This window comes from Glycine soja, chromosome 11 (genome assembly GCF_004193775.1).
Source record: "Glycine soja cultivar W05 chromosome 11, ASM419377v2, whole genome shotgun sequence".
In the NCBI taxonomy this organism is placed as follows: domain Eukaryota; kingdom Viridiplantae; phylum Streptophyta; class Magnoliopsida; order Fabales; family Fabaceae; genus Glycine; species Glycine soja.
In genome coordinates, this window is record NC_041012.1 from 51,793,523 (window position 1) to 51,814,730 (window position 21,208).

At 34.0% G+C, this 21,208-nt stretch overlaps 4 protein-coding genes and 5 non-coding genes across 10 annotated transcripts; 8 read left to right on the forward strand and 1 right to left on the reverse strand.

Annotated features, from left to right (window-relative positions):
- The first annotated feature begins 323 nt into the window (after positions 1–323).
- On the forward strand, positions 324–1,912 carry LOC114373027 (dof zinc finger protein DOF3.1-like). Its single transcript, XM_028330585.1, has one exon. The coding sequence runs from the start codon at positions 876–878 to the stop codon at positions 1,512–1,514; it is 639 nt and encodes a 212-aa protein (XP_028186386.1). The 5' UTR covers positions 324–875; the 3' UTR covers positions 1,515–1,912.
- A 3,686-nt stretch (positions 1,913–5,598) lies between these two features.
- On the forward strand, positions 5,599–9,118 carry LOC114377137 (60S ribosomal protein L28-2-like). Its single transcript, XM_028335544.1, has 3 exons — positions 5,599–5,803; positions 5,911–6,074; positions 8,754–9,118. Exons 1-3 carry the CDS (start codon positions 5,656–5,658, stop codon positions 8,892–8,894), a joined length of 453 nt encoding a protein of 150 aa, XP_028191345.1. The 5' UTR covers positions 5,599–5,655; the 3' UTR covers positions 8,895–9,118.
- On the forward strand, positions 6,692–6,782 carry LOC114377716. The gene has a single exon (XR_003659155.1). It is a non-coding gene; the product is annotated as a small nucleolar RNA R24 (small nucleolar RNA).
- LOC114377715 lies at positions 6,948–7,038 on the forward strand. The gene has a single exon (XR_003659154.1). It is a non-coding gene; the product is annotated as a small nucleolar RNA R24 (small nucleolar RNA).
- On the forward strand, positions 7,220–7,310 carry LOC114377718. Its single transcript, XR_003659157.1, has one exon. It is a non-coding gene; the product is annotated as a small nucleolar RNA R24 (small nucleolar RNA).
- Positions 7,510–7,600, forward strand: LOC114377720. Its single transcript, XR_003659159.1, has one exon. It is a non-coding gene; the product is annotated as a small nucleolar RNA R24 (small nucleolar RNA).
- Positions 8,226–8,316, forward strand: LOC114377717. Its single transcript, XR_003659156.1, has one exon. It is a non-coding gene; the product is annotated as a small nucleolar RNA R24 (small nucleolar RNA).
- Positions 9,119–9,918: 800 nt separating the features above from the next.
- Positions 9,919–10,907, forward strand: LOC114376582 (ESCRT-related protein CHMP1B). Its single transcript, XM_028334754.1, has one exon. The coding sequence runs from the start codon at positions 10,035–10,037 to the stop codon at positions 10,644–10,646; it is 612 nt and encodes a 203-aa protein (XP_028190555.1). The 5' UTR covers positions 9,919–10,034; the 3' UTR covers positions 10,647–10,907.
- Positions 10,908–16,076: 5,169 nt separating this feature from the next.
- Positions 16,077–20,472, reverse strand: LOC114374627 (jacalin-related lectin 19-like). Of its 2 annotated transcripts, XR_003658592.1 has the most exons (4): positions 18,504–20,472; positions 17,378–18,391; positions 16,968–17,171; positions 16,733–16,871 (listed from the first exon to the last, which is right to left on the reverse strand). XR_003658592.1 is itself a non-coding variant. In XM_028332291.1 (3 exons), exons 1-3 carry the CDS (start codon positions 17,378–17,380, stop codon positions 16,539–16,541), a joined length of 546 nt encoding a protein of 181 aa, XP_028188092.1. In that variant the 5' UTR covers positions 17,381–17,478; the 3' UTR covers positions 16,077–16,538. The 2 variants fall into 2 exon arrangements, 1 of the variants encoding a protein (XP_028188092.1); XM_028332291.1 differs by lacking the exon at positions 18,504–20,472 and having other exon boundaries at positions 16,077–16,871; positions 16,951–17,160; positions 17,378–17,478.
- Between the last annotated feature and the right edge of the window lie 736 nt (positions 20,473–21,208).

Below are 21,208 nucleotides of genomic sequence, written 5' to 3' on the forward strand. Positions count from 1 at the left end.
TAAATTATTTATTGTTTTCCGTTGGTTTTGGACTTCTTGACCAACAAAGCAACATTAGTTATTCACAATTAGTAATTTGAAACTTTCCCAAGAATTATTTATTATGGATGATAGGTATTTTACACCTAAAACAAGTGTTTTCACTTTATGTTTTTGTTTGAAATTAATAAAATAGCTTTGTCCTTAGATTAACACAATTAATTGTTTAATTATTGAGTGTGTAAATTGACTAGTTTATGATTATTTTTTAAAATTCAAATGTTTTAGATATGCAATTGTACTGAATTGAAAAAATAGTCATTTAACTTTGGTTAAGTGGGTAGTAATGGGAATATAGATCAAGATTGAAGCCAAAACTTGGAGCAGAGAGGGGGGGGATTTTTTCTCTCTATTTGAAGGCTGCGGAGTGTGGTAGAGTTATCACTCGTCACGCTCACGCGGACAAACTCAGTTTGATCATCTCCATCAACATTTTTCCAGATTCACTCTCCAACAAATAAAAAAAATATCCCTTTACCCTATTTTCTCGAATCTTGTTTGCTATCTCCTGAGTCCGGTTAAATCCGTGCCTCTTTTAATTCCTCCGTCGACTAGGCAACTTCCCAACTTCAATCTCACACTTATCCATCACACCCCATGTAACAACTTTCTGTCTCTCTTTGAGCTTTTTCTTCAAACACACAACAACAACTTTCTGGAATTAGTTAGCTAGTTCTACTCACAAAAAGGGCTTCATTTATTAGTATTTTGGTCGGTTCTATATCCTTCCTTTTCTTATTTTGTCTTCTTTCCATTTCCCTCCTCACTTGTTCTGAGATCTTGACAAAAAAAAAAAAAAGTGTTTGAAAACTGAAGTCCCTTTTAGGAATAGGAGAATGCAGGATCCAACGTTGTTCCAACCCATGAAACCCCACTTTCCCGAACAGGAACAACTTAAATGCCCGCGCTGTGACTCCACCAACACCAAGTTCTGCTACTACAACAACTACAACCTCTCGCAGCCACGCCATTTTTGCAAGAACTGCAGAAGGTATTGGACCAAAGGTGGCGCCTTGAGAAACATCCCCGTTGGTGGTGGAAGCAGAAAGAACACAAAGCGATCATCTTCATCCAACAACAACACCAAACACGCTTCTCCATCACCCCCAGTTTCTTCTGCACCCGCTCCAGAAATCGACCCGACCCGAACTGACCCCAACCCGGTTGGTGGTGGTGGGTCTTTCCGTTCCCTTTTGGCATCGAGTGGCCATTTGGGCCTAGGGAACCTCTTGGAGGGTCTGAATTCAAGTGGGTCTAATCTCAAAAGTGTGCAAATGGAAGAGTTTGGGGAGAATGTTAGTTCGGGTACTCCAGTGGCGGTTCCGGGTTCGGGTCAGAATCCCGGGTTGGAGATGCAAAGCAATGGGAATGCTGAGAGTTTTCTGAGTTTGCAAAATGGTGATTCAGGCTGTTGTAATGGTACTAATGGCTGGTCTAACCTTGCTATTTTCACTCCTGGGTCAAGCTATCAGTAATGACAAATTAATGAATATGATTACCCTGATCTGTATATTTAGACATGTTGTGAAAATAGTTATATATATAATTATATTACTGGCTTAAGTTTAAGCATATATGTCGTGCTATTATGGAGGATTACAAACCAGAAGGCCACTGCAATAGGATCACTAGGTAAATTAAGTTTCTTTTCTTTTGGATTTTTATTTTTATGTTTTGTGGTTGGTGTTCTTCACTTATATCAATGATGCAAGAGAAATGGAAAGCAAGTCATTTTTTAGGACAGGGTATGGGGAGATATGAATGTTATTGTAGTGAGATTGTTTTCAGTCTCATCACGTACAGGAAGTGTTGCCATGGCTTGGAGATTCTAATTTATTTAATCTATCTATATACGAGTATTTTACACGCGCAATTTTGTTATATGCAATTTGTATGTATGTATGATAGTGCCCTACTTGACAAGTTGCTTAATTAAATACTTCTGGTAGTGGGTGGAGGGAGGTTTCGTTGAATTTGGTTGGAGTCCAGAACTGCACTATACAAAAAAATTGTATACTTTTTAATATACCTTTTCAATGGAGGGTCGACAAGTTTGAAAGGAGAAAATCGATAGTGCATGTTTGTTATATTTTATTCTTAAGTTTCCAACTTGGCCATTGTTTTTCCATGATCATCCTCATTCTAGAATATTTAGTTTCTTTCAGTGGATTTCTACCAGAAAATGTTGGGTTTGTTTGTGTTCATTCTAGATATGGAATATTTTGAGAATCAGCCTTACTAATATCTCTTAAAAGAAAGCATTAAATTCTAGCTAGCTTCGAATTCCCCATAACTAATTTCATTTTGAACTAGTTGTCTTATTGATCGATCAAGTTGTGTCTGTCTACTTGATATGTGATCATCTTAAATTAACTCTTAAGTGAGCCCTTGTGGACCACATTCCTTGCTGATGCTGTGTTTAATACCGGACCACTCTGCTCTCCAAGTTTCAATCATTTACGCAAAATACATAAGTTGGGTTGCTGGGTCAGTTTGAAAAAGTAAAGATTTGGATGCAAGTTCTTAATTGCTTTCGGTGTTGATCTTCAATGAGAATTAGTGATTTAGGGTTGTATTTCCTTAACTTAATGTATGTGAAATTTCAATTCTAATTAGAGAATATTATTCGAAGTACTTATGAATCTGCATATAATTGAATTTAAGTTCTGATACTCATTTCCCCCCGCGTTATATTTTCAAGCTACTTGTAATTTATGGTTTCCTGTTGTGAGTTACATTACTCAAGACTCGAGAGGGGTTTGATTAACTTTTAGAAACAAGTCTATATCTTGAATCAAATGAACGTATATTAATTGCAGCTGAGGAGATTTGTGATTGTTAGCCAAGCTATCGTCGAATGAGAAGAAGCAAAGTATTGGTGAATTACAAATCTGCATTCAAGGAAACTGCTTTGTGATTTTAGTCTTCACTGTGGACAGCTGACTAGTTATTTGCCATCCAAAATGATCAAGGAAAAGAGTATATGCATCTTTTATACCAAAAGAAGAAAGAAAATATTCGTATTTATTTCATTCATCTAATTAATTAATGTAGTCGATGTCAACTTTTGGATAACTTTGGTTCGTGAGGTGGGGATGGATGTTATGCCTATACCATTATGACTTCTCTCATATCGAGTTTTAGATGTCAAACTCACTTTTAGCTAATTACAGATTTTTTAAACTCGTTAGTTTTTGCCTAATGGTGAAGTTGAAATAGATCCATGAAGGTTTAAGTTCCATCCTTTTTGTTGCTTTTGTAAGGGAAAAAAAAATAGATTTGTTACCTTTCGTTTTTGTGCCTATTATACTGAGAATAATTACTCCAATTTGTTTTGAAGAAGTTTGTTTTTTAATAATGCATTTTGTAAAAAAAAAAAACATAATAATCAAGAAGACATTCATCTCGGCTGCATACAATGGTCATCCACTCAGAACATCTTCAATTGTCTTTTTATAAGTAATTTAATTTATGTCACTTCAATGTTAAACAATTCAATTAATTTTTTTTCCCATAAAAATTTCTATTAACAAATTATTTAACTCAAAAAATATTTCTCTCTCACTCCCATATTGAATACAAAATCAAGCAACTAAACAATAGTTATTTATATAAGTAATTTTCCCAAATTTTAAATAACTCAAAATCACATGTGACACATTAATTTTTTTTATAAGTAACCCATTAAACAATTTTCATTGTAAATGTTCCTAGTGTAGCTGATTATCGATACACGTTTTTAATCCGATACAAATATGTCTCTCGTAGCTTTCAAACTCATGCATATTATGCAACTATGAATACATGACAAGCTCTCTTTCTCTTGTATCATTCGTTCAATTCAATACAATGAAAATATATTTCTCCTCACTATGTGAGAGCTCTTATTCTTTTCATTCTCATTGATTCATTGCCTTCGTCATTTTTTTTATCCAGCTTTAAGATGACGAGTAAGTGAAAAATTAGGTATAGTAAGTGTAAAAAGTATGAGATGCCTGAATATTGAATAAAACTTATAATGGTCATTGTTTGCATCCTTCTATATTTTATGAAAATTCAGTACATTGTTATATTTCAAAATTTCATCCCTCCACCCTCGTCGTCGAGCTTGTAAAAGTCAAAGCATTAATTACGCATAAAATGATGACGAGTTTTAGAAAGGAAAACAAAGAAAGATTGATGAAGTTGAAAGTCTAAACATACACCTACATCTATTTCCAAATATAACTGTTGCTGGGTTCAAAGTTTATAAAAGAAAAATTTGTTAGTATTGAAAAACTATACTTTCTAGTTATCGTCGTGGAGAACATTGAAGACGAAGCATAAAATTAGTTTCTTGTTGACTCAAACAATTTAAAAAATCTATAGTGGGCGACATTACACCGATATCTCCGCAACATTTATTAAATTTAAAAACATTTTTTTTTATTAATCTTTATGTACTAATAACGTAACATACGTTTAAATAAAATAATCATATTTACAAAAATTAAAAACATAGTTAAACATTAATATAACTCATAAGATTCAAATTGGAATTTTTCATGTTACATAGCAATAGAACAAAAGTCTTCAAGACCATCAACTGCTAATTTGACATCTTTATTTTCTCCAATATATTTTAATAAGCAATTCCAAATGCTCATGAAGAGGGAATTTATTAAAATGTTCAAGTAACTAGGGAACTTTTTGGTTTTAGTCTCTATCTAAAAACTCCACATATTAGTTTCCATACAATTTATTTTTATACATCAATCCATGTTGTTAGTTTTCTGATATTGAAAAATCATCATAAAATAGAGACATAAAGACTAAAATATAAAAAACAACTTGCTCATATAAGAATTAAGACCTAAATTTTTTAGATATAGGAACTAAAATGACAAGCTGACACAGGTATAATCATAAAAAAAAAACTATTTATTTTATCACATTTCTTGGTTTTTTCAATTAATTTTTCCAAACGAATGAATTTTTTCTCATTATTTTCAGTTTAACTGTGGGATTTATTTTTGTCTTCAACAGTGGGATCTTTTGTGTGTGTCTTTTCACTTTTGAGCTTTAAGCCCTTTAGTTCATTTAAGCACTTGCTATTTACACGATGCTTTTATACTAGTAGACTTCCCTTGTTTCTGTTTTTTTACCCAAACTACCCTACAAAATGCACTCCCCTTGTCTCTTTCTCCCCAATTAATTATTTTCCAGAAAAAGCATTCTCACCCTCCTCTTTCGTGTAACTCATCTAGAATAACACACTCCCCTTCGACAAGCTGTTGTGGCCGAAAAACTATCACTGATGAACCCATTGTGGTAGCAACACCCGAACCTGGGCTTTCTGTCAAATTCAACAAATTCAAACATAGGCATGCATGATTTAGCAGGGTAATTTGGAGATAAAAGATGAGAAGTGAAGTGGAGATAAAGGAGAGTGTAAATAGTAATTGCCTTCCGTTAATGTTTATTAGATGGGCTGCAAGCCCAGTAAGAACAGGTAACCGGGCCAGGTCTATTCCAAAGCAATTAGGGTTTTCCATATACATATATATTGTGGCATATTGATCTCAATCTACATTTCTGCGTGGCGTCTCCGGTGAGGGAAAAGTAGTAGAAGAGAAGATGTCGACCGTACCAGGACAGCTCATCTGGGAGATCGTGAAGAAGAACAACTCCTTTTTGGTGAAAGAGTTCGGAAGGGGCACTCAGAGCGTGCAGTTCAGCAGAGAGCCCAACAATCTCTACAACCTCAACACTTTCAAGTACTCCGGTAATAATCATCGTATCTTTAACCAAGTGAGACTTATTCTCAAATGTGTGATTAATCGTATGTGAATAAAGCTCATTTTATGCTTGTGGGGCGTATGGTATTGATAGGTTTGGCGAACCAGAAAACTGTCACTGTTCAACCTGCTGGTAAAGACCAGTCCGTGTTGCTCGCAACAACCAAGACAAAGAAGCAAAACAAGCCTGCTGCTTTGCTTCACAAATCTGTCATGAAAAAGGAGTTCCGTAGGATGGCAAAGGCTGTGCAAAATCAGGTAATCTTGATGCTCTATTATTCCTAAAATATGATTCTATTTCTATTGGACAATATTTGTTTTCTTTTGGTAGCTACATTTATAGTTGCTGTTAAATCCAGTACCTAAATATGTTTTTCGGTTCTGCTTTTTGTTCCTGAAAAAATGTTTAAAAATTGTTCTGTCTTTTTTCACATTTAGCAGTGTGTGCTGGGTTAACTAATTTTATTTTTCCCCATCAACTTCCTAAAGTAGATATTTTGGTGTTGTTTTCACGGGTGTGAAAATTTGTGTTAGGCAGTTCAATTGAAAAAGAATTTGTGCATCAAACTTTGTTATGAACAAGTGATTGTTAGCTTTTAAAGCTGTCCTGTATGCTTTTGGTGGTTGTTTTATTTTTTGTTTTGGGCTGATAGGTCTAGCTTAACATGCTGCACTTTAGTGCTTATCAAAATAAACATATTGCACTTGAATGCATTTTTGTGCATCATATGGAGAAATTCTGTGATGTATTTTTGCACATTTTGTCCAATGTAGAGTTGGTTTGTTGATAAATGTAACTGTTGGAAATAGGGTCTGGTTCATCAAGTTTTAAATGGAAACCATTTTGAACCACTGCCAACATGAACAAATTTCCAACAGCAGTGATGAGCCTTTAACATGTAAGAAGAAGTTCTTAGTTGGATCTCTTCAATGAAATTTGCTTGTTACGCTTGGCTTCTGAGCTTTTAAAATTCTGAAGTTGTCATGAAATTCTGACATGTTTTTTTTTTTAAATTTTTAATGAATGAGTATGTTTGTTGATAAAAATGACTGTTGGAAATATGCAGTCTGGTACATCAAGTTTTAAATGGAAATCATTTTTGAACCTCTGCAAACATGAACAAGTTTCCACCAGCGGTGATGAGCCTCTAACATGTAAGAAGAAATCCTTAGTTGGATTTCTTCATTGAAATTTGCTTGTTACGCTTGGCTTCTGAGCTTTTAAAATTCTGAAATTGTGCGTCATGAAATTCTGACATGTTTTTGCACATTTTCTCGCATGTTTTTTAATTTTAAATGTTGAGTTGGTTTGTTGATAAATATGACTGTTGGAAATGCGGTCTGGTACATCAAGTTTTAGATGGAAACAATTTTGAACCTCTGCCAACACAAACAAGTTTCCAATAGCGGTGATGAGCCTCTAACATGTAAGGAGAAATCCCCAGTTGGGTTTCTTTAATGAAATTTGCTTGTTACGCTTGGCTTCTGAGCTCTTAAAATTCTGAAGTTGTGTCATGAATTCTTTTCCTTTTTGCACATTTTCTCGCATGTTTTTGCACATTTTCTCGCATGTTTTTTAATTTTAAATGTTGAGTTGGTTTGTTGATAAATATGACTGTTGGAAATGCGGTCTGGTACATCAAGTTTTAAATGGAAACAATTTTGAACCTCTGCCAACACAAACAAGTTTCCAATAGCGATGATGAGCCTCTAACATGTAAGGAGAAATCCCCAGTTGGGTTTCTTTAATGAAATTTGCTTGTTACGCTTGGCTTCTGAGCTCTTAAAATTCTGAAGTTGTGTCATGAATTCTTTTCCTTTTTGTAGGGGGACTTCCCTGTTATTTGTCAATGGGATGGAATAAAAGATGTGTAATTTCCGAAAGCTATTTCTATTCTTATGTGACAATAATTTGTTTTCCTTGGTAGCAGGCTAGCTGCATTTATATTTGCTGTCAATTCCAGTAGCTAAATATGCTTTGAAACTCAGCATCAGCTTCTCATCTTTTGACAATAATGCTTTTTGGGTTTAACTTCCTTTCCCCCCCAGAAACTGCCCCCAAGTGGATGGGAAAAATTTATATTGCACTTGAATTTCAAAATAATTTGATGCATCGAACCTTGTTTTGTACGAGTTATTTTTAGTAGTTAAACATATCTTCTTGTCTCTCTAGTTTTTAGTAGTTGGTGTAATTTATATTTGTTGCTTACTTAACATGCTGAAGATCCTTAGGCATTTGTACAACATAAGTGGAATTTCTGTGACATGTTGTACATTTCCTCATATTCTTTTAAAATTAAATGAATGGATTGGCTTGTTGAGAAATATGACTGTTGGAAATGTGGTTTTTGTTCATCAAGTTCTCAAATGGATACCTTTTTGTGAACCTCTGGTAGAAGTGAGTTTTACCCAGCGGTGATGAGCCTCTAACATGTAAGAAGAAATCTCTAGTTGGGTTCCTTCAATGAAATTTACTTGTTACGCTTGGCTTCTGAGTTTTAATCATTTTGTTAACAGAAAGATTGTGCCCTCTCTTTCCTTTGCTAATTAACTATTATCTCCTAAAGCCTGCCATACAAATTATAATTTTATGTAGTTCCCTTCCAATTCCATGGCAATCAATACCTTCTTTTCAGTCTGAATTTGGTGTTAATATGAAATTATTTGTTTGGCTGCCACAAACATTTTACTTGTTCTTATAATTTTTTTGCTGTGAATAAACATAATTTGCTTTTGCTCATGCAATTTCTAAGTTTCTTTTAACGATAGTTTTGTATTCTTCTATTTTATTTCATAATTTTGCTAGCTTGTTACTGGATCTTTCTCTACTCGTTGAATGCTTGCTGCTTTGTATCCTGTACTACTGTCTATTAATTCTTAAAATCCATGTTGCTAATTTAGTGCCTTTTCCTCCTACCCTTGTGATTTGTGTTGCAGGTAGCAGATAACTACTACAGGCCTGATCTCAAAAAGGCAGCTCTGGCAAGATTGAGCGCTGTCAATAGGAGCCTCAGAGTAGCTAAGTCTGGTGTGAAGAAGAGGAACAGACAGGCTGTGAAGGTCCCCAGCAGGAAGTGAATTTAGAAGAGTTAAATTGCATTCTAAATTTCTTCCATCCTTTCCCCATTTTGTAGTTTGTGTTCCAGAACTCAATTCTAGATTTTCTAGTTTTGTTTGGAGAGGCAATTTATTGTGTTTTCAATATACAACAACCGGAACTACTATGTTATAGCTTTCAACAACTGGGTTGGTTTTTTTTTTCAAGAGATGATTTAAGAAGGACGGAAGTTCATATTAACATATATCATCTGAAAAGAAAGGCGGAATCTCGTTAACTGCACAATTTTTTTATTCCTTGAACAGAGAAGGGTCGAACAAGCCCGGGCTCTAAACATTTTTAAAGCAATTTTGAACAATTATTACTATATTTCCCTGGGTCTCATAAGCCATGAGGGCGCCATAGTTAGAGCAGTAACAGATGAATGCTGTGTACGATGGTGCTCCTTAAAAAACTGCCTTGAAGATTAAAAAGAGAAAAGAATTTAGTTTTTTTTCCGGCTGCAAATGAGTTATGAGTTGACTTATTATTGAACTATTGATGTTGGAAAATGTTTCTTCCTTAATCAAATATTATTTTAAAATTATAGCAAAGTATGAAGTCTATATATTTATTAGTCAACCACCGATGAATAATACTAATGCATGACATATTTAACATTAAGTTTAACATTAAGTTGTCTAGTTACATTTTTTATTTATTTTTATTCCTAATACATTTTTTAACCCTTAATTTGTCATAATTTTATTATTTTTTAATTATTTTATATTTTTCAGTTACTTTAATTAGTTTTTATCATTTTTAATTTTATCAAATATAATCTAAAAACAATTATTTGGATCCCCTTAAATGAGGAAATTGTTTAAAAGATGAAAAACAATGATAGTTATTAATTAGAAAATGAATGATTGAGATTGTAATTTCGTTTAGATTTATCAACGGTTTATTTGAATATAAATTAAATTAATAATAGAATTTTAAGATATTTATTTAGCTTATTTATGAAAACATGTTAATTAGGAGTCACGGAGTCTGGGCCGTGTGAGAACAAAGCGCGGAGAGAGAAAGTAGTTGGATGGTTCGTGGAAGCAGCCCAACCCAATCAATGAATAAAAATAAGGGAACGTAAGAAAGGTCTCAACGAAAAACCCTAAGCAAAGATGGGGAACACGGAGAAGCTGATGAACCAGATCATGGAATTGAAGTTCACGTCGAAATCGCTGCAGCGGCAATCGCGTAAGTGCGAGAAGGAGGAGAAATCGGAGAAGCTGAAGGTGAAGAAGGCGATCGAGAAAGGCAACATGGACGGAGCGCGGATCTACGCGGAGAACGCGATCCGTAAGCGCACGGAGCAGATGAACTACCTCCGGCTTGCCTCGCGCCTGGACGCCGTCGTGGCCCGCCTCGACACGCAGGCGAAGATGACGACGATCAGCAAGTCGATGGGCAACATCGTCAAATCGCTGGAGTCGTCGCTGGCCACGGGGAACCTCCAGAAGATGTCGGAGACCATGGACTCGTTCGAGAAGCAGTTCGTGAACATGGAGGTCCAGGCCGAGTTCATGGAGAGCGCCATGGCGGGATCCACCTCCCTCTCCACTCCCGAAGGAGAGGTCAACAGCCTCATGCAGCAGGTCGCCGACGACTACGGCCTCGAGGTCTCCGTCGGCCTCCCCCAGCCCGCCGCTCACGCCGTTCCGGCCAAGGAAGCCGACAAGGTCGACGAGGATGACTTGTCTCGCCGCCTTGCTGAACTCAAGGCCCGAGGTTAATTTATCAGTAATAATACTATCATCATTATCGTTGTTTCTCGATTCTCGTCGCTGATGCAGTGGAATATTATATATATATATATTGTGTATATTTAACTGAATTCAGTTGGCACTTGTTATATGGGCTCCCCTTTTAGGGGTTTATGGCCTTCTCTTCGTGTTAGTGTTAGTGTCATTGTGTGAATACTTAATACATTAATTGAATGCTTATATTTGTCTTTTCACTATGTTTTGGAACAATGGATTGGGGTTTGGCTTGCATCCCGCGCGTGTTAGAGGCTGTGGTGCATAAGAAAAATGCATTTCAGTATTTTACACATGGTTAATCTCTGAATGGTTGATTGAAAATGTCTTGTGAGGTTTGGTTTCTCCTCAGAAGAATGATAGAGGATGTCATGTGGGCTTCTTGGCATAAAAGATGGGGCAGAACCAGAGACATTTCTAAGCCATTTTCAGATTTCAGAGTCCTTTGAAGAAAGTAAAGGAAGGATACTTTCTTTAAGTAAGCACTGGTAGCTGGTGAAGTTTTTTTTAATTTTTTTTTTTTATCAACTAGCCCTTCCCAAGTTGCACTTAATATTTTTCCTGCTCTCCCTCTGGCTATGAGACCCTTTAGTTTCCAACTTGGGGGCAGCTTCTTAGATAGAACATAAAATGTAGAACAAAAGTTGGTTAAGACTTGAGTGAATTACAAGTGATACTCAATAATCATGCATATAATTTGTATTTTTAAACCATTCAAATATATTAGAAATTAACTCTGTTGATATTATGCATGTTGATATAAACACTGCCTACATGACCTCAATTTGATTTGGAATCTGAAAATAAATAATTAGGAAATATTTTTTGAACCCTTTACCTATGGACATTAGATAGCATTTCATATGTTGCAAATTAGAGGCACCGAGTTAGAAATGAATGAATTTGAGAATCTTGGAGAGGTGGTGGTATATGGACTAGATAGTTTAATGTGAACACCAAACCAAAAATGAAGTCCCTCCCCACCATAGGTTATACACATAAATTACTTTAACCTCATCTACATCCACATTCAGAAAGAGAACATCTTGACAGGTGGAGACCAGTTTGAAGAATAGCTAAAGAAGGTGCGCACCAGTAAGTGCAGAAATGAACCAGGACCTGGAAATTTTTTGTGGGTACTATATGAGAGCTATGAATAAACCTATGCTGCTCATGACCACATTCATTCTTAATGCTATTTGAAACTGAGTCCTTACTTAAACAATTGTATGACTATAAATTTAAATCGATTTGTAACTAAATGAATCTCCTGAAAACAGTTGAGACACACAGGGCAGCCTTTGTTGGTAGCATCAGTGATGTGGTGTTCCCATGATTTTGGAGTCAGTTTTCACAACCTTGGGACTTTTTGAGCTTCTGTTGGCCCCTTCCATTTATTTTCAAATTACTCTGGAGCCTGCTAGATCTATTTAGAAACCATAAATTCATTTATCAATAAACTTACCTTCTTACACAGTATAGATCCATATGCCATATCAATCTTATTGTAGGAAAGATATTTTGGAAAGCACAGCTTCTGTTTATAACTACGTTTACCCTCGCAAAATACAATTATCTGAATTATCTGATCTAAGAGTTGCAGGAGTAAGCCAACAGTTTTTCAGGATAAAAAATGATGGGTACATTTTTTGTTCAGAACTTTCCACCGTTTGAGCAACTTGTAGATTTTCACGTTCCTTAGTCTCCTGTGGTTATCAATGTTTCTTGTGAAAATCAAGACTAGCGCAAAACAGAAAATATATATAATAAAAAAGGAAAAAATCAAGAATGCAGCTAGAGTGTTCAGACGTGTATAGTTTTCTTTGAAGCGGAATTGTTTTGCTGGGCAAAACAAATACTTTTACGCTGCAATGAACTCCAATTCACCCTTTGTCTTGATTAATTTTAAGCTTTGTTTCAACTGACTCCTTTACTTTGTCGTGCGTAAGAGTTGTATTGGCAAAGCATTTGTATAAGTCGGAAGTGCAATGTTGAAATATAAAATGCGAGCAAGATAAATAATTAGTGCTCAATGAAATTGATGATTAAAATTATTTTCCAAGTAAAATGACTTATGTTTCAATAATTCTATTCTAAAAACAAGTACAAGTAAAATTTAATATGAATATTTTAATCCAATGTAAAAATTGCTTCAAGTTGTTTCTTTTATAATTGCAAATGGAAGTTTTCACTGCATCACGAATCAATTACAAAGCCACAAAAGAGAGAAATCATATTAAAGACTACTACATTGTTTCAATTTCGTGAAAAGCTATAAATCTCGCTTCAGTGGTCCCTTCCGAAAATCTTGATTGTCAACAAAGACCTACAAAATTCATACAAAACGAATGTACCACATGCTTACCATTAACGAAAAGAAGGGACACGTTATTTTTTAACAAAAAAAAAGCGTAGATATATGACAATATCAATTGATCGTTAAGACAATGCTATTAGTATTTGTCTCCCCCAACGATGCTTCTATTTGCTAAAGCACAATTTCCATAACAGATACTAAATATTAGACTTGAATGGCAAAAAGATTGAATTCAATAATTAGATAAATATAAGCTGAGACATGAGATCCTCTTTTTATTAGCAAGTCATCAAACCATGACAGACTTCTTACTCTAAACACAAAATGCATCATCAGTTTAAATCGCTAGCCAGAACGAATTGGCCAAACGACAAAAATGGTGTATTTTTCTTTTAAAATTACCAAATGAGAACAAAATTTAAATTAACATCCAAAAAGGAAAAAGTCGTATGTATCTTACGACTTTGAGTACATAGTCATAATTTTTTTACAACTTTTAGTTTTTCTTTTCTTTTCTACTAATATCGTAAAAAAGTTTACGATTTCTATTTTTTTAAATATGAATTTGAAGTCATAAATATTTTAATTTTTGTTTTAGAAGTCATAAATAATTTTTTAAATTAATTATTAATAAACTTAGTTTGTTTTCACTTTTATTTTTATTCAATATTTTTTATATTTTTGTATATTGTTTTACTTAATATTTTATATATTTTTTATATTATTTTTTATTTAATATTTTCTATAATTTTGTATATCATTTTATTTTATATTATTTTTTAAATATTTTTTTATTTTTTTACTAATGTTAAAGATTATTATTTATTTTTAAAATTAAAAAAATAATGTAAAAGAATTAAATTTAAATAATAATATTATGTGTATGACTTTTTAATATTAATAAAAAAAAGAATATTTTAAAACAAATATGCGTTGTATATTTTAATATTTTTATTTAAATTTAAATCTTTTACATTATTTTCCAATTTATAAAATAAATAATAATCCTTAAAATTAAAAAAAAAATTATTAAATAAAATAATATAAAAAATATTAAATAAAAATAAAAATGAAAACAAACTAAATTCATTAATAATTAATTTTAAAAAAATTATTATGAATTTAAAAGTCACAAAATAATTTATATTTTCTAAAAAAAAAATAGAAGTCGTAAATTTAGAAAATAAAAAATAAATAAAAGTAATATAAATTTACAATTTTATATTCATAAGTCATATGGTATGCAAAGACTTTTTTTTTGGATATTAATTTAAAATTTACTCCTATTTAATAATTTAGAAAAAAATAATTACACCTTTTAGTCGTTTAGCGGAACAAATTCCATGGAAATTGTTAGAAGTTGGGGCATTACATTCTTTTTTATTGTCTGATTAAACATCCTTCTTGATACCATGAGAAACTTCCAGGTTCCGGCTCTACATTTCACATCCATAATCGATGTACATTCAACTCTTTGGAAACATTTGTTTTCTTATACTCATAATTAGTCTAAACTGCAAAAAATATATTGTTAAATAAGTTATGCAAGTTCAGTTAAAGCAACCTCCAATAGGTTAAGCATATTTTATTTCATAGTTTACGACACTACAAATACAAACAGTATACTGTCGTCAATTTTCAGAAGTACTGGCACTAGGCAAATAAAATTTCAGTTTCAGCTCATGATTAATTAAACAATTTACATATTATTTCAGCTCATGATTCTACAATTAAACAAATAAAAATTAAGTCAACATAATTTTTTAAACAAAAAAGTAAATGCATTTTAAGTTTTTAACTAATCTGAATTGGCAGAGCATTGTATTGTATCAATCAATAGGAAGGTCATTTTGTCTCTGTTGATTTGGATGCTAATTAGTAGTATTGTTAATTTGATTTTGTAGTCTGAGTGCAAGTTTGGATAGCCACTAAAAATGATTATAGGGCCCAAACCACGATGAAAAATTGAGGTGGAAACAACTGTTTATTGCTTTGACTTTCAACATGGTTTTAGAATTAATTATGAGAATCTAATCCAAACATGCTAAACGGTTGAGTGCAAGGCTAACATTGGCTAATTTGATTTTAACTTATCTCGCGACAGCTAAAAATTGTATCATGTGTTGAGAATAAGTCCCACATCGCTAAATAGAGATGTTTTGAAAGAGTTTATAAAGGTTGTAGTTCAACTGAAAAATAACAGTGGATCATGAGGCGATGTGAGTGGGTCTACGCAATTTGCTAGACTCAGGAAAGTCCCCGGGCCACGACTGCAGAGATGCAGACTCGGAAACGGGTAACTTCGAGCTGGGACTTGTCTCGTTTCCTTTGAAGCGAGGGGCTGAGACACGTGTGGAGCCTTTGCGAGTCCCGCCGAAGACATTGGCCAATGTCACAGTCATTCACATGGTCTTCCTGACTAACAGAACGGGGCTTACGCCCTCGTGATCCCACCTTTTTCATATAAATTCTACTAAAAAGTAACAACATATTTTTGAGCGGTTTATGCATGGCCTTTCATTCGTGTATCAATACTTAATACACTAGTAAAATGCTCTTATATTTGTCTTGTGACTCCGTCTTGGAATAAAGGATTGGGGTTTTCACAAGATGGTTAAGAGAAGAGTTTTAGAAATACGAATGATCCTCTCAGCAATCATGCAAAGAATTTGAGCTTTCAAACCATCCAAATAGAATAGAAATGAGCTCTAGTTATAGTGATACTATGCTTGTTCATATGATACACACCCCACATCATCTCAAAGTTTGGTTTCGAATCCGAAAAAAAAAGGGAATTAGGAAATATTTTTTTGGACAACCCTTTGATGATTCACTATGGATATTAGATAGCATTGCATGTTCTGCAAATTAGAGGCACATCGAAACAGATGAATTGAAAATCCTAGAAATATGGTGGAATATGTGGACTGAATGTTTTATATAAACACCAAACCAAAGAGGAAGACCTGCCATAAACCCTTATAACTATCATTTTTTTAATTGTCTGGTTAAACACCCTTCTTTTCACGGTGAGAGTTGAGATACATATCAGAACAATACACAACGGGCTAAGTAAGGAGACACAAATCAGAACAATATATACAAGTGATATGCAAAAGTGGGGAAGAAAACAGAGATTTGCACAAATGTGTATGCATCCCAAACATGATGAACAAGCTGAAAATTTCTTCTTTTCCTTTTACAGCATGTTTGCAGTAGGAAAAGATTGAACTGAAAACATGGTATACTACTCGGCACATTAAACATTAGGGGCGACAAAGTGGGGGAATCTGTCTCCACTTCCCTTATTTGCCGAAGGAAAATGAGACCCACCTCCTGGTATATATACAGTCAATAACATTTTTTATGGCTTGTTTGCTAAGAAGACAATATCCTCATTACAATTATAAAAATATTGTTCACACTCAAAAACTATGCATTTCCTTATAAAGCTAGTAAACAGAAATGAAAGATCAGAAGAAGCACAACTGTATCAGAAATCTACACTCTCAGTACATTATACATAGAGAACTCTCAATTTCGTTGGTCTTCTAGCCATCCTTGGAGGATGTAGATTTTGGAGCAGTGGTTGTTAACCACAGCAAGCTCCTCTGCACTTTCTGAAACAGCGACTTTGATCGTGTATTACACAAAGTGAAAGCAATTGCATCCAAATACCAATCACCTCGCCCCTTAAAACCCACAACACAGCCTCCATCTATCGAAAAAGTGAATAGAGTCCCTTCTTCAACTCCATATGGTCCAAAGGTTCTGTGGTTGCTCTTGAATGTCAATGACCGAATCACGGGGGTGCCTCCGCGAACAACTGGACAGTAGTGGCCGCTCACACTGACCAAGAACTCATCTGGGAATTGCAGCTTAATCTAGGATACATGAAAAAACCGAACACTTTTTTATATTTGTTTGGAATTTGATGAAATGGTGAAGCAAAGAGAAGTTTACCTCAGCTGTTTTGTTACCTCCAACTCCTCCATGTTTTTCAGCTGTGAAAGGCTTGCCATTCCTATCATAAACCACCTGAATTGAGTCTATGCAATGGCCATAAACAAGTTTGATTTCTCTCACCCCTGTGAAGATTCCATCATCCCAGCTATTTCCACCGTTGCCTCCCCATGGTCCCACTATTACATTCTTCTTCCTACTTTTTCCTTCCTACAAAAAATCTATTACCCTATTGGTTTAACTATGAAGAAACATATATAGAACATAAGCATACCTACACAACGATGGAAATTTAACAACAGCATATGCTAAACAGGCGATTTTCTACATCATGTATTTGGACAGGACGACTAGTTCTACAGCCCAATATTAAAGAACAAAAAATATTATAAAATTATAAACGACAGGGATTCATTGTGTTCTTTACCATAAGGCAACTTCCAAAGGGCAACTACCAAAGGGGGCGTGTACAAGATATTGGAAGAAACATCAATACGTTATGATAGCGCAGCTACTGATTGGAATGCAAAATGATGTTTATATAAGCAACAAATTAGTGACAATTGAACAATTTTAGAAGAATATCACTTTTGCTTTTCAATAAGCATATTAAGGAATTATACTAGACGAATCAGAACTACACATATCAAATCGCTCATTTCCGATTATAATTTGCAATATATTAGCTGGCCACCATTGTGAGCATGACAGATTCTCACGGGTTATATTCGATCAAGTTAAAAATATATTGTGTTCCTATAAACAAAGTATCCACTGAACCATAATTTGATATAACAGTAATCAAAAGGGGGAAAAAGAAAACGAATAAATTCCACAGTACAACTTTCTTTAAACAATTTTCTGTCAATCATTTGTAAATAAGTCTTCATGTCTCCATTTCATGTTGATGAGAATTCCAGCACAATCTAAGATTAGTAATTTGACACTCCAATGTTGTATACTCACTCTTCAACCAATTATACCACGTAGAAGTCCTTTGGTCTTCACTTACTTCAATGTCTTCAAACTTCACATCATTTAGGTCTTCAAACTTGACATCCTTCAGAAAGTGCCGCCAACATTTATTTTTGGAAGAACTATATATGCAACAGATTGGGTCCTCGCCTTTGTTCTTTATCATTTCATACACTAGCTGCAATTGTCATTTTTCCAGTTGATAATATCTTGCTTCATCATTGATGACATATTTAAATTCAACATGAATGTATGTATGAATTGGAAACAGAAAACAAACAAACAAACATATCTCTGGGAATTTACTTTCGGTGGGAGAAATTATAGATAGAGTCACTGGGTGCAATTTCCATAACAAACTATTCAGAGCATCATCAATACATGCTGATGAATTGATAATTTCACGGCCGAGGTCAGGCACTTGAGGCAATGTGACATTGTTCAAATCTTCATGAATAACAATATTCTGGATCAAGCAACCGGGTAATGAAAAATAAATGAGGCTACAGAGTGCTTTAGAAATGGAAATCCATCAAAGAAGACAACCAAATATGACTAGAATGTTAAAAGAAAAGTACCTTATTAGAATAGAGAACCAATTTAAAATCCTTGATGATTGAACTTTTGAATGAATGGTGTCATCCTAATCCAAATCTTGTCGCCATGTCCAACAACTGTATGTTCAGATTTAGGTACAAAAGAAAGCTTGGCGATCGGAAAGGGTGAATCTCAACCCAGGGCATAGTCTCACCCTTGCACACAAAAGACACAAGTGTTAGCTCGATTGGCAAGTACACCAATTTGTCCAAGTAGTAATTAAAATGCCTATTCTAGGCCTCCTACTGTGTAATTCTATAAAAAAATACACTCCAAAACATTGTAAATTAGTTAACTTTAGCATCTATTGAACAAAAACTCAAAAGAAGTTAAATTCCTAATGTTTTAACACAAAAGAAACAATAAAAAAGAGAAAAATTAGATAATTGCTATGTGATTTAAATATTCAAATTACGTAAGCATATCAATTATCAACAAGATTAGGAGCCTCTACTAAAAAACACTCAATTTCTTGCATCCTTTTAAAGTGAACTTCTCAAGATGAGGATTTGAAATAATAATGATTCTACTCTTATTGTTGGACATACTTAAACCCACTTTTTCAAGTAAGGGAAAATTGGAGAACTGATTTTCACAAAAATCACAAGTCACTTGGGTATGCTCCAGTGTCAACCTTTTCAGAGACGTGCACCCCTCCAAACTAACCTTGCAGGGACTTGTTTTCTTGCCACAATACCAAAATGTGTCAAGATTTGGAGCACTGATCTCAACCTTCTTCAATTGATAGCAGTAGTGGATTTCTGCCCTTTTGAGTCGAATGAGATTTGAAACATGCAAATGCTTCAAACCGGAGCACTTTATGATTCTTAAATCCTCAATTGAATGACAGCTGGAAATAAGATTTTGAATAAAGTTCTCAACCAAGGGAATTTTGCGCAGATAAAGCTTCTGAAGATAAGGGAGCATTATATTATTGCAAGTTCCCAGTTTGCAACCACTTAACCTTATGCCAGTCAATGTTTTGGAAGACAAGACAGTTTGTGGTAAAGTATAGCACTCACCATTCTTGATGCCAACATGGAGATCTAGTTCTTTGATGTTTCTGTAGAAAGCAATAGTTAGCCAAAGTTCCAGACATGGGGTATCTTCTAATAAGTCAAAGGAGGTCATGTGCAACACCGATTTCCGTATTTGCATTTTTTTTGCATTGCGGATAAGTAGAGAATTAGATACATAATTTCTAAACATCATCTCCTTATTACTGCTATCTTCAGGTCCAATTTTTGCAGCAAACTTTCTTTCATCGAAAATCAAAACAGAAAAAGAATGCCACAATTCTCTCCATCTCTTGGACAAAACACTGGTTCGGATTGCAATGTTCACGAAGGTGAGATAGAATGTGATGGATGACGTGATCAGGAAACAGCGAAATACGATCCATGGATTCATCAACAATTGGGTCCATTTGATCTGAATCTTTTTCTTTTTCGTTTTCTTTTTCCAACAAGCTTCATACTTTTCATACCAAAAAATACAGATTATGACCGATTTAACGTTCATTTTGTTTGACTAGCTAGAAACACGAAAAGGCAATTCATTGAGATTAAGACGATAATCACTAACAAGTCACTACTTAAGACACATAAGAACAAGAGATGGCAAAAAATCAACGCGTCTCAAGACACTCTAAGAAAAAGAAAGTTAAAGAATAAGGGTTAACATAAAAAATTCCATGAGATGAAAATGAATTCAATATATAAAACAAAAAGGTGCCGGATTGAAGGAATTAGATGAAATGAAATTTAGGAAATGGGGAAAGAAAGAAGGCTATTAGGCATACGCATAGGCATAGGGTAACGAAGCGGAACGTTAAACAGAGAAAATTAGTTTGATTGCGGGTAACGAAGCGAAACGTTAAACATGACCATGGCAGAGATTACGTGATCGCAGGGTTTTCATTTTTCAAAACGGAGGTGTCACAGAGAAAGAAAGAAAGAACGAACGAAGGGGTTTTAAGGAAATCGTAGTAGCAGCAGCAGCAAAACATAGTGCGCTCTGTATTGGGCTACTTAATGGGCCCATACATGGGCCGAAGCAAGGTTTAAAAGAAAAGTTGAAGGAATTTTAAATATGCTAATTAAATTTAGAGTTTATTTGTCATCCAATCAACTTTTGAACTCTTGCGTATCATATTAATTAACATATTTGTGAGAATTATGAAGTAGTTCAATACAACTTTCCTTTTGAACGATAGTGTATAAAAATTTATTGTTGATAACTTTTTCGATAACAGAATCTATTTTTTTTAAAGTATTTATCATATATGTTAATTTATAATTAAATAGTAAAATAAAATTATTTTATATTGTAATGAATAAATTTATTCTCTTAAATTTATTCATATAATATATTTATGATAAATGATTATTAAAAAACACACTTTATGGAGTGTGTGATGCGTAATGATATATATATATATATATATATATATATATATATTGTTGAACTATGCATAATGACAATTGAACCTATCTCAATAAACATAATTCTGAAAATAACATCGATTTCTTTACCACTGAAAAAAAAAAAGTGAATAAATTAAAATAGTCAAGTGCTGTGACTTAGACCACCCGATTGGACGTCATTGGCCGCCCTTTCAAATCGACATGTTTATCATTTTCTAAATTGCTTTTTAGAAAACCATATCGTACCGTCCATACATTTT

What these genes read in the sequence shown, in the direction of transcription:
- LOC114373027 (XM_028330585.1), top strand. Translation starts at nt 876, where the DNA reads ATGCAGGATCCAACGTTGTTCCAACCCATGAAACCCCACTTTCCCGAA.
- LOC114377137 (XM_028335544.1), top strand. Translation starts at nt 5,656, where the DNA reads ATGTCGACCGTACCAGGACAGCTCATCTGGGAGATCGTGAAGAAGAAC. An exon ending in CAACACTTTCAAGTACTCCG is followed by an intron (nt 5,804 to 5,910) that starts GTAATAATCATC and finishes TGGTATTGATAG; the next exon opens with GTTTGGCGAACCAGAAAACT. An exon ending in CAAAGGCTGTGCAAAATCAG is followed by an intron (nt 6,075 to 8,753) that starts GTAATCTTGATG and finishes TTTGTGTTGCAG; the next exon opens with GTAGCAGATAACTACTACAG.
- LOC114376582 (XM_028334754.1), top strand. Translation starts at nt 10,035, where the DNA reads ATGGGGAACACGGAGAAGCTGATGAACCAGATCATGGAATTGAAGTTC.
- LOC114374627 (XM_028332291.1), bottom strand. An exon ending in GAGGTAACAAAACAGCTGAG is followed by an intron (nt 16,872 to 16,950) that starts GTAAACTTCTCT and finishes CATGTATCCTAG; the next exon opens with ATTAAGCTGCAATTCCCAGA.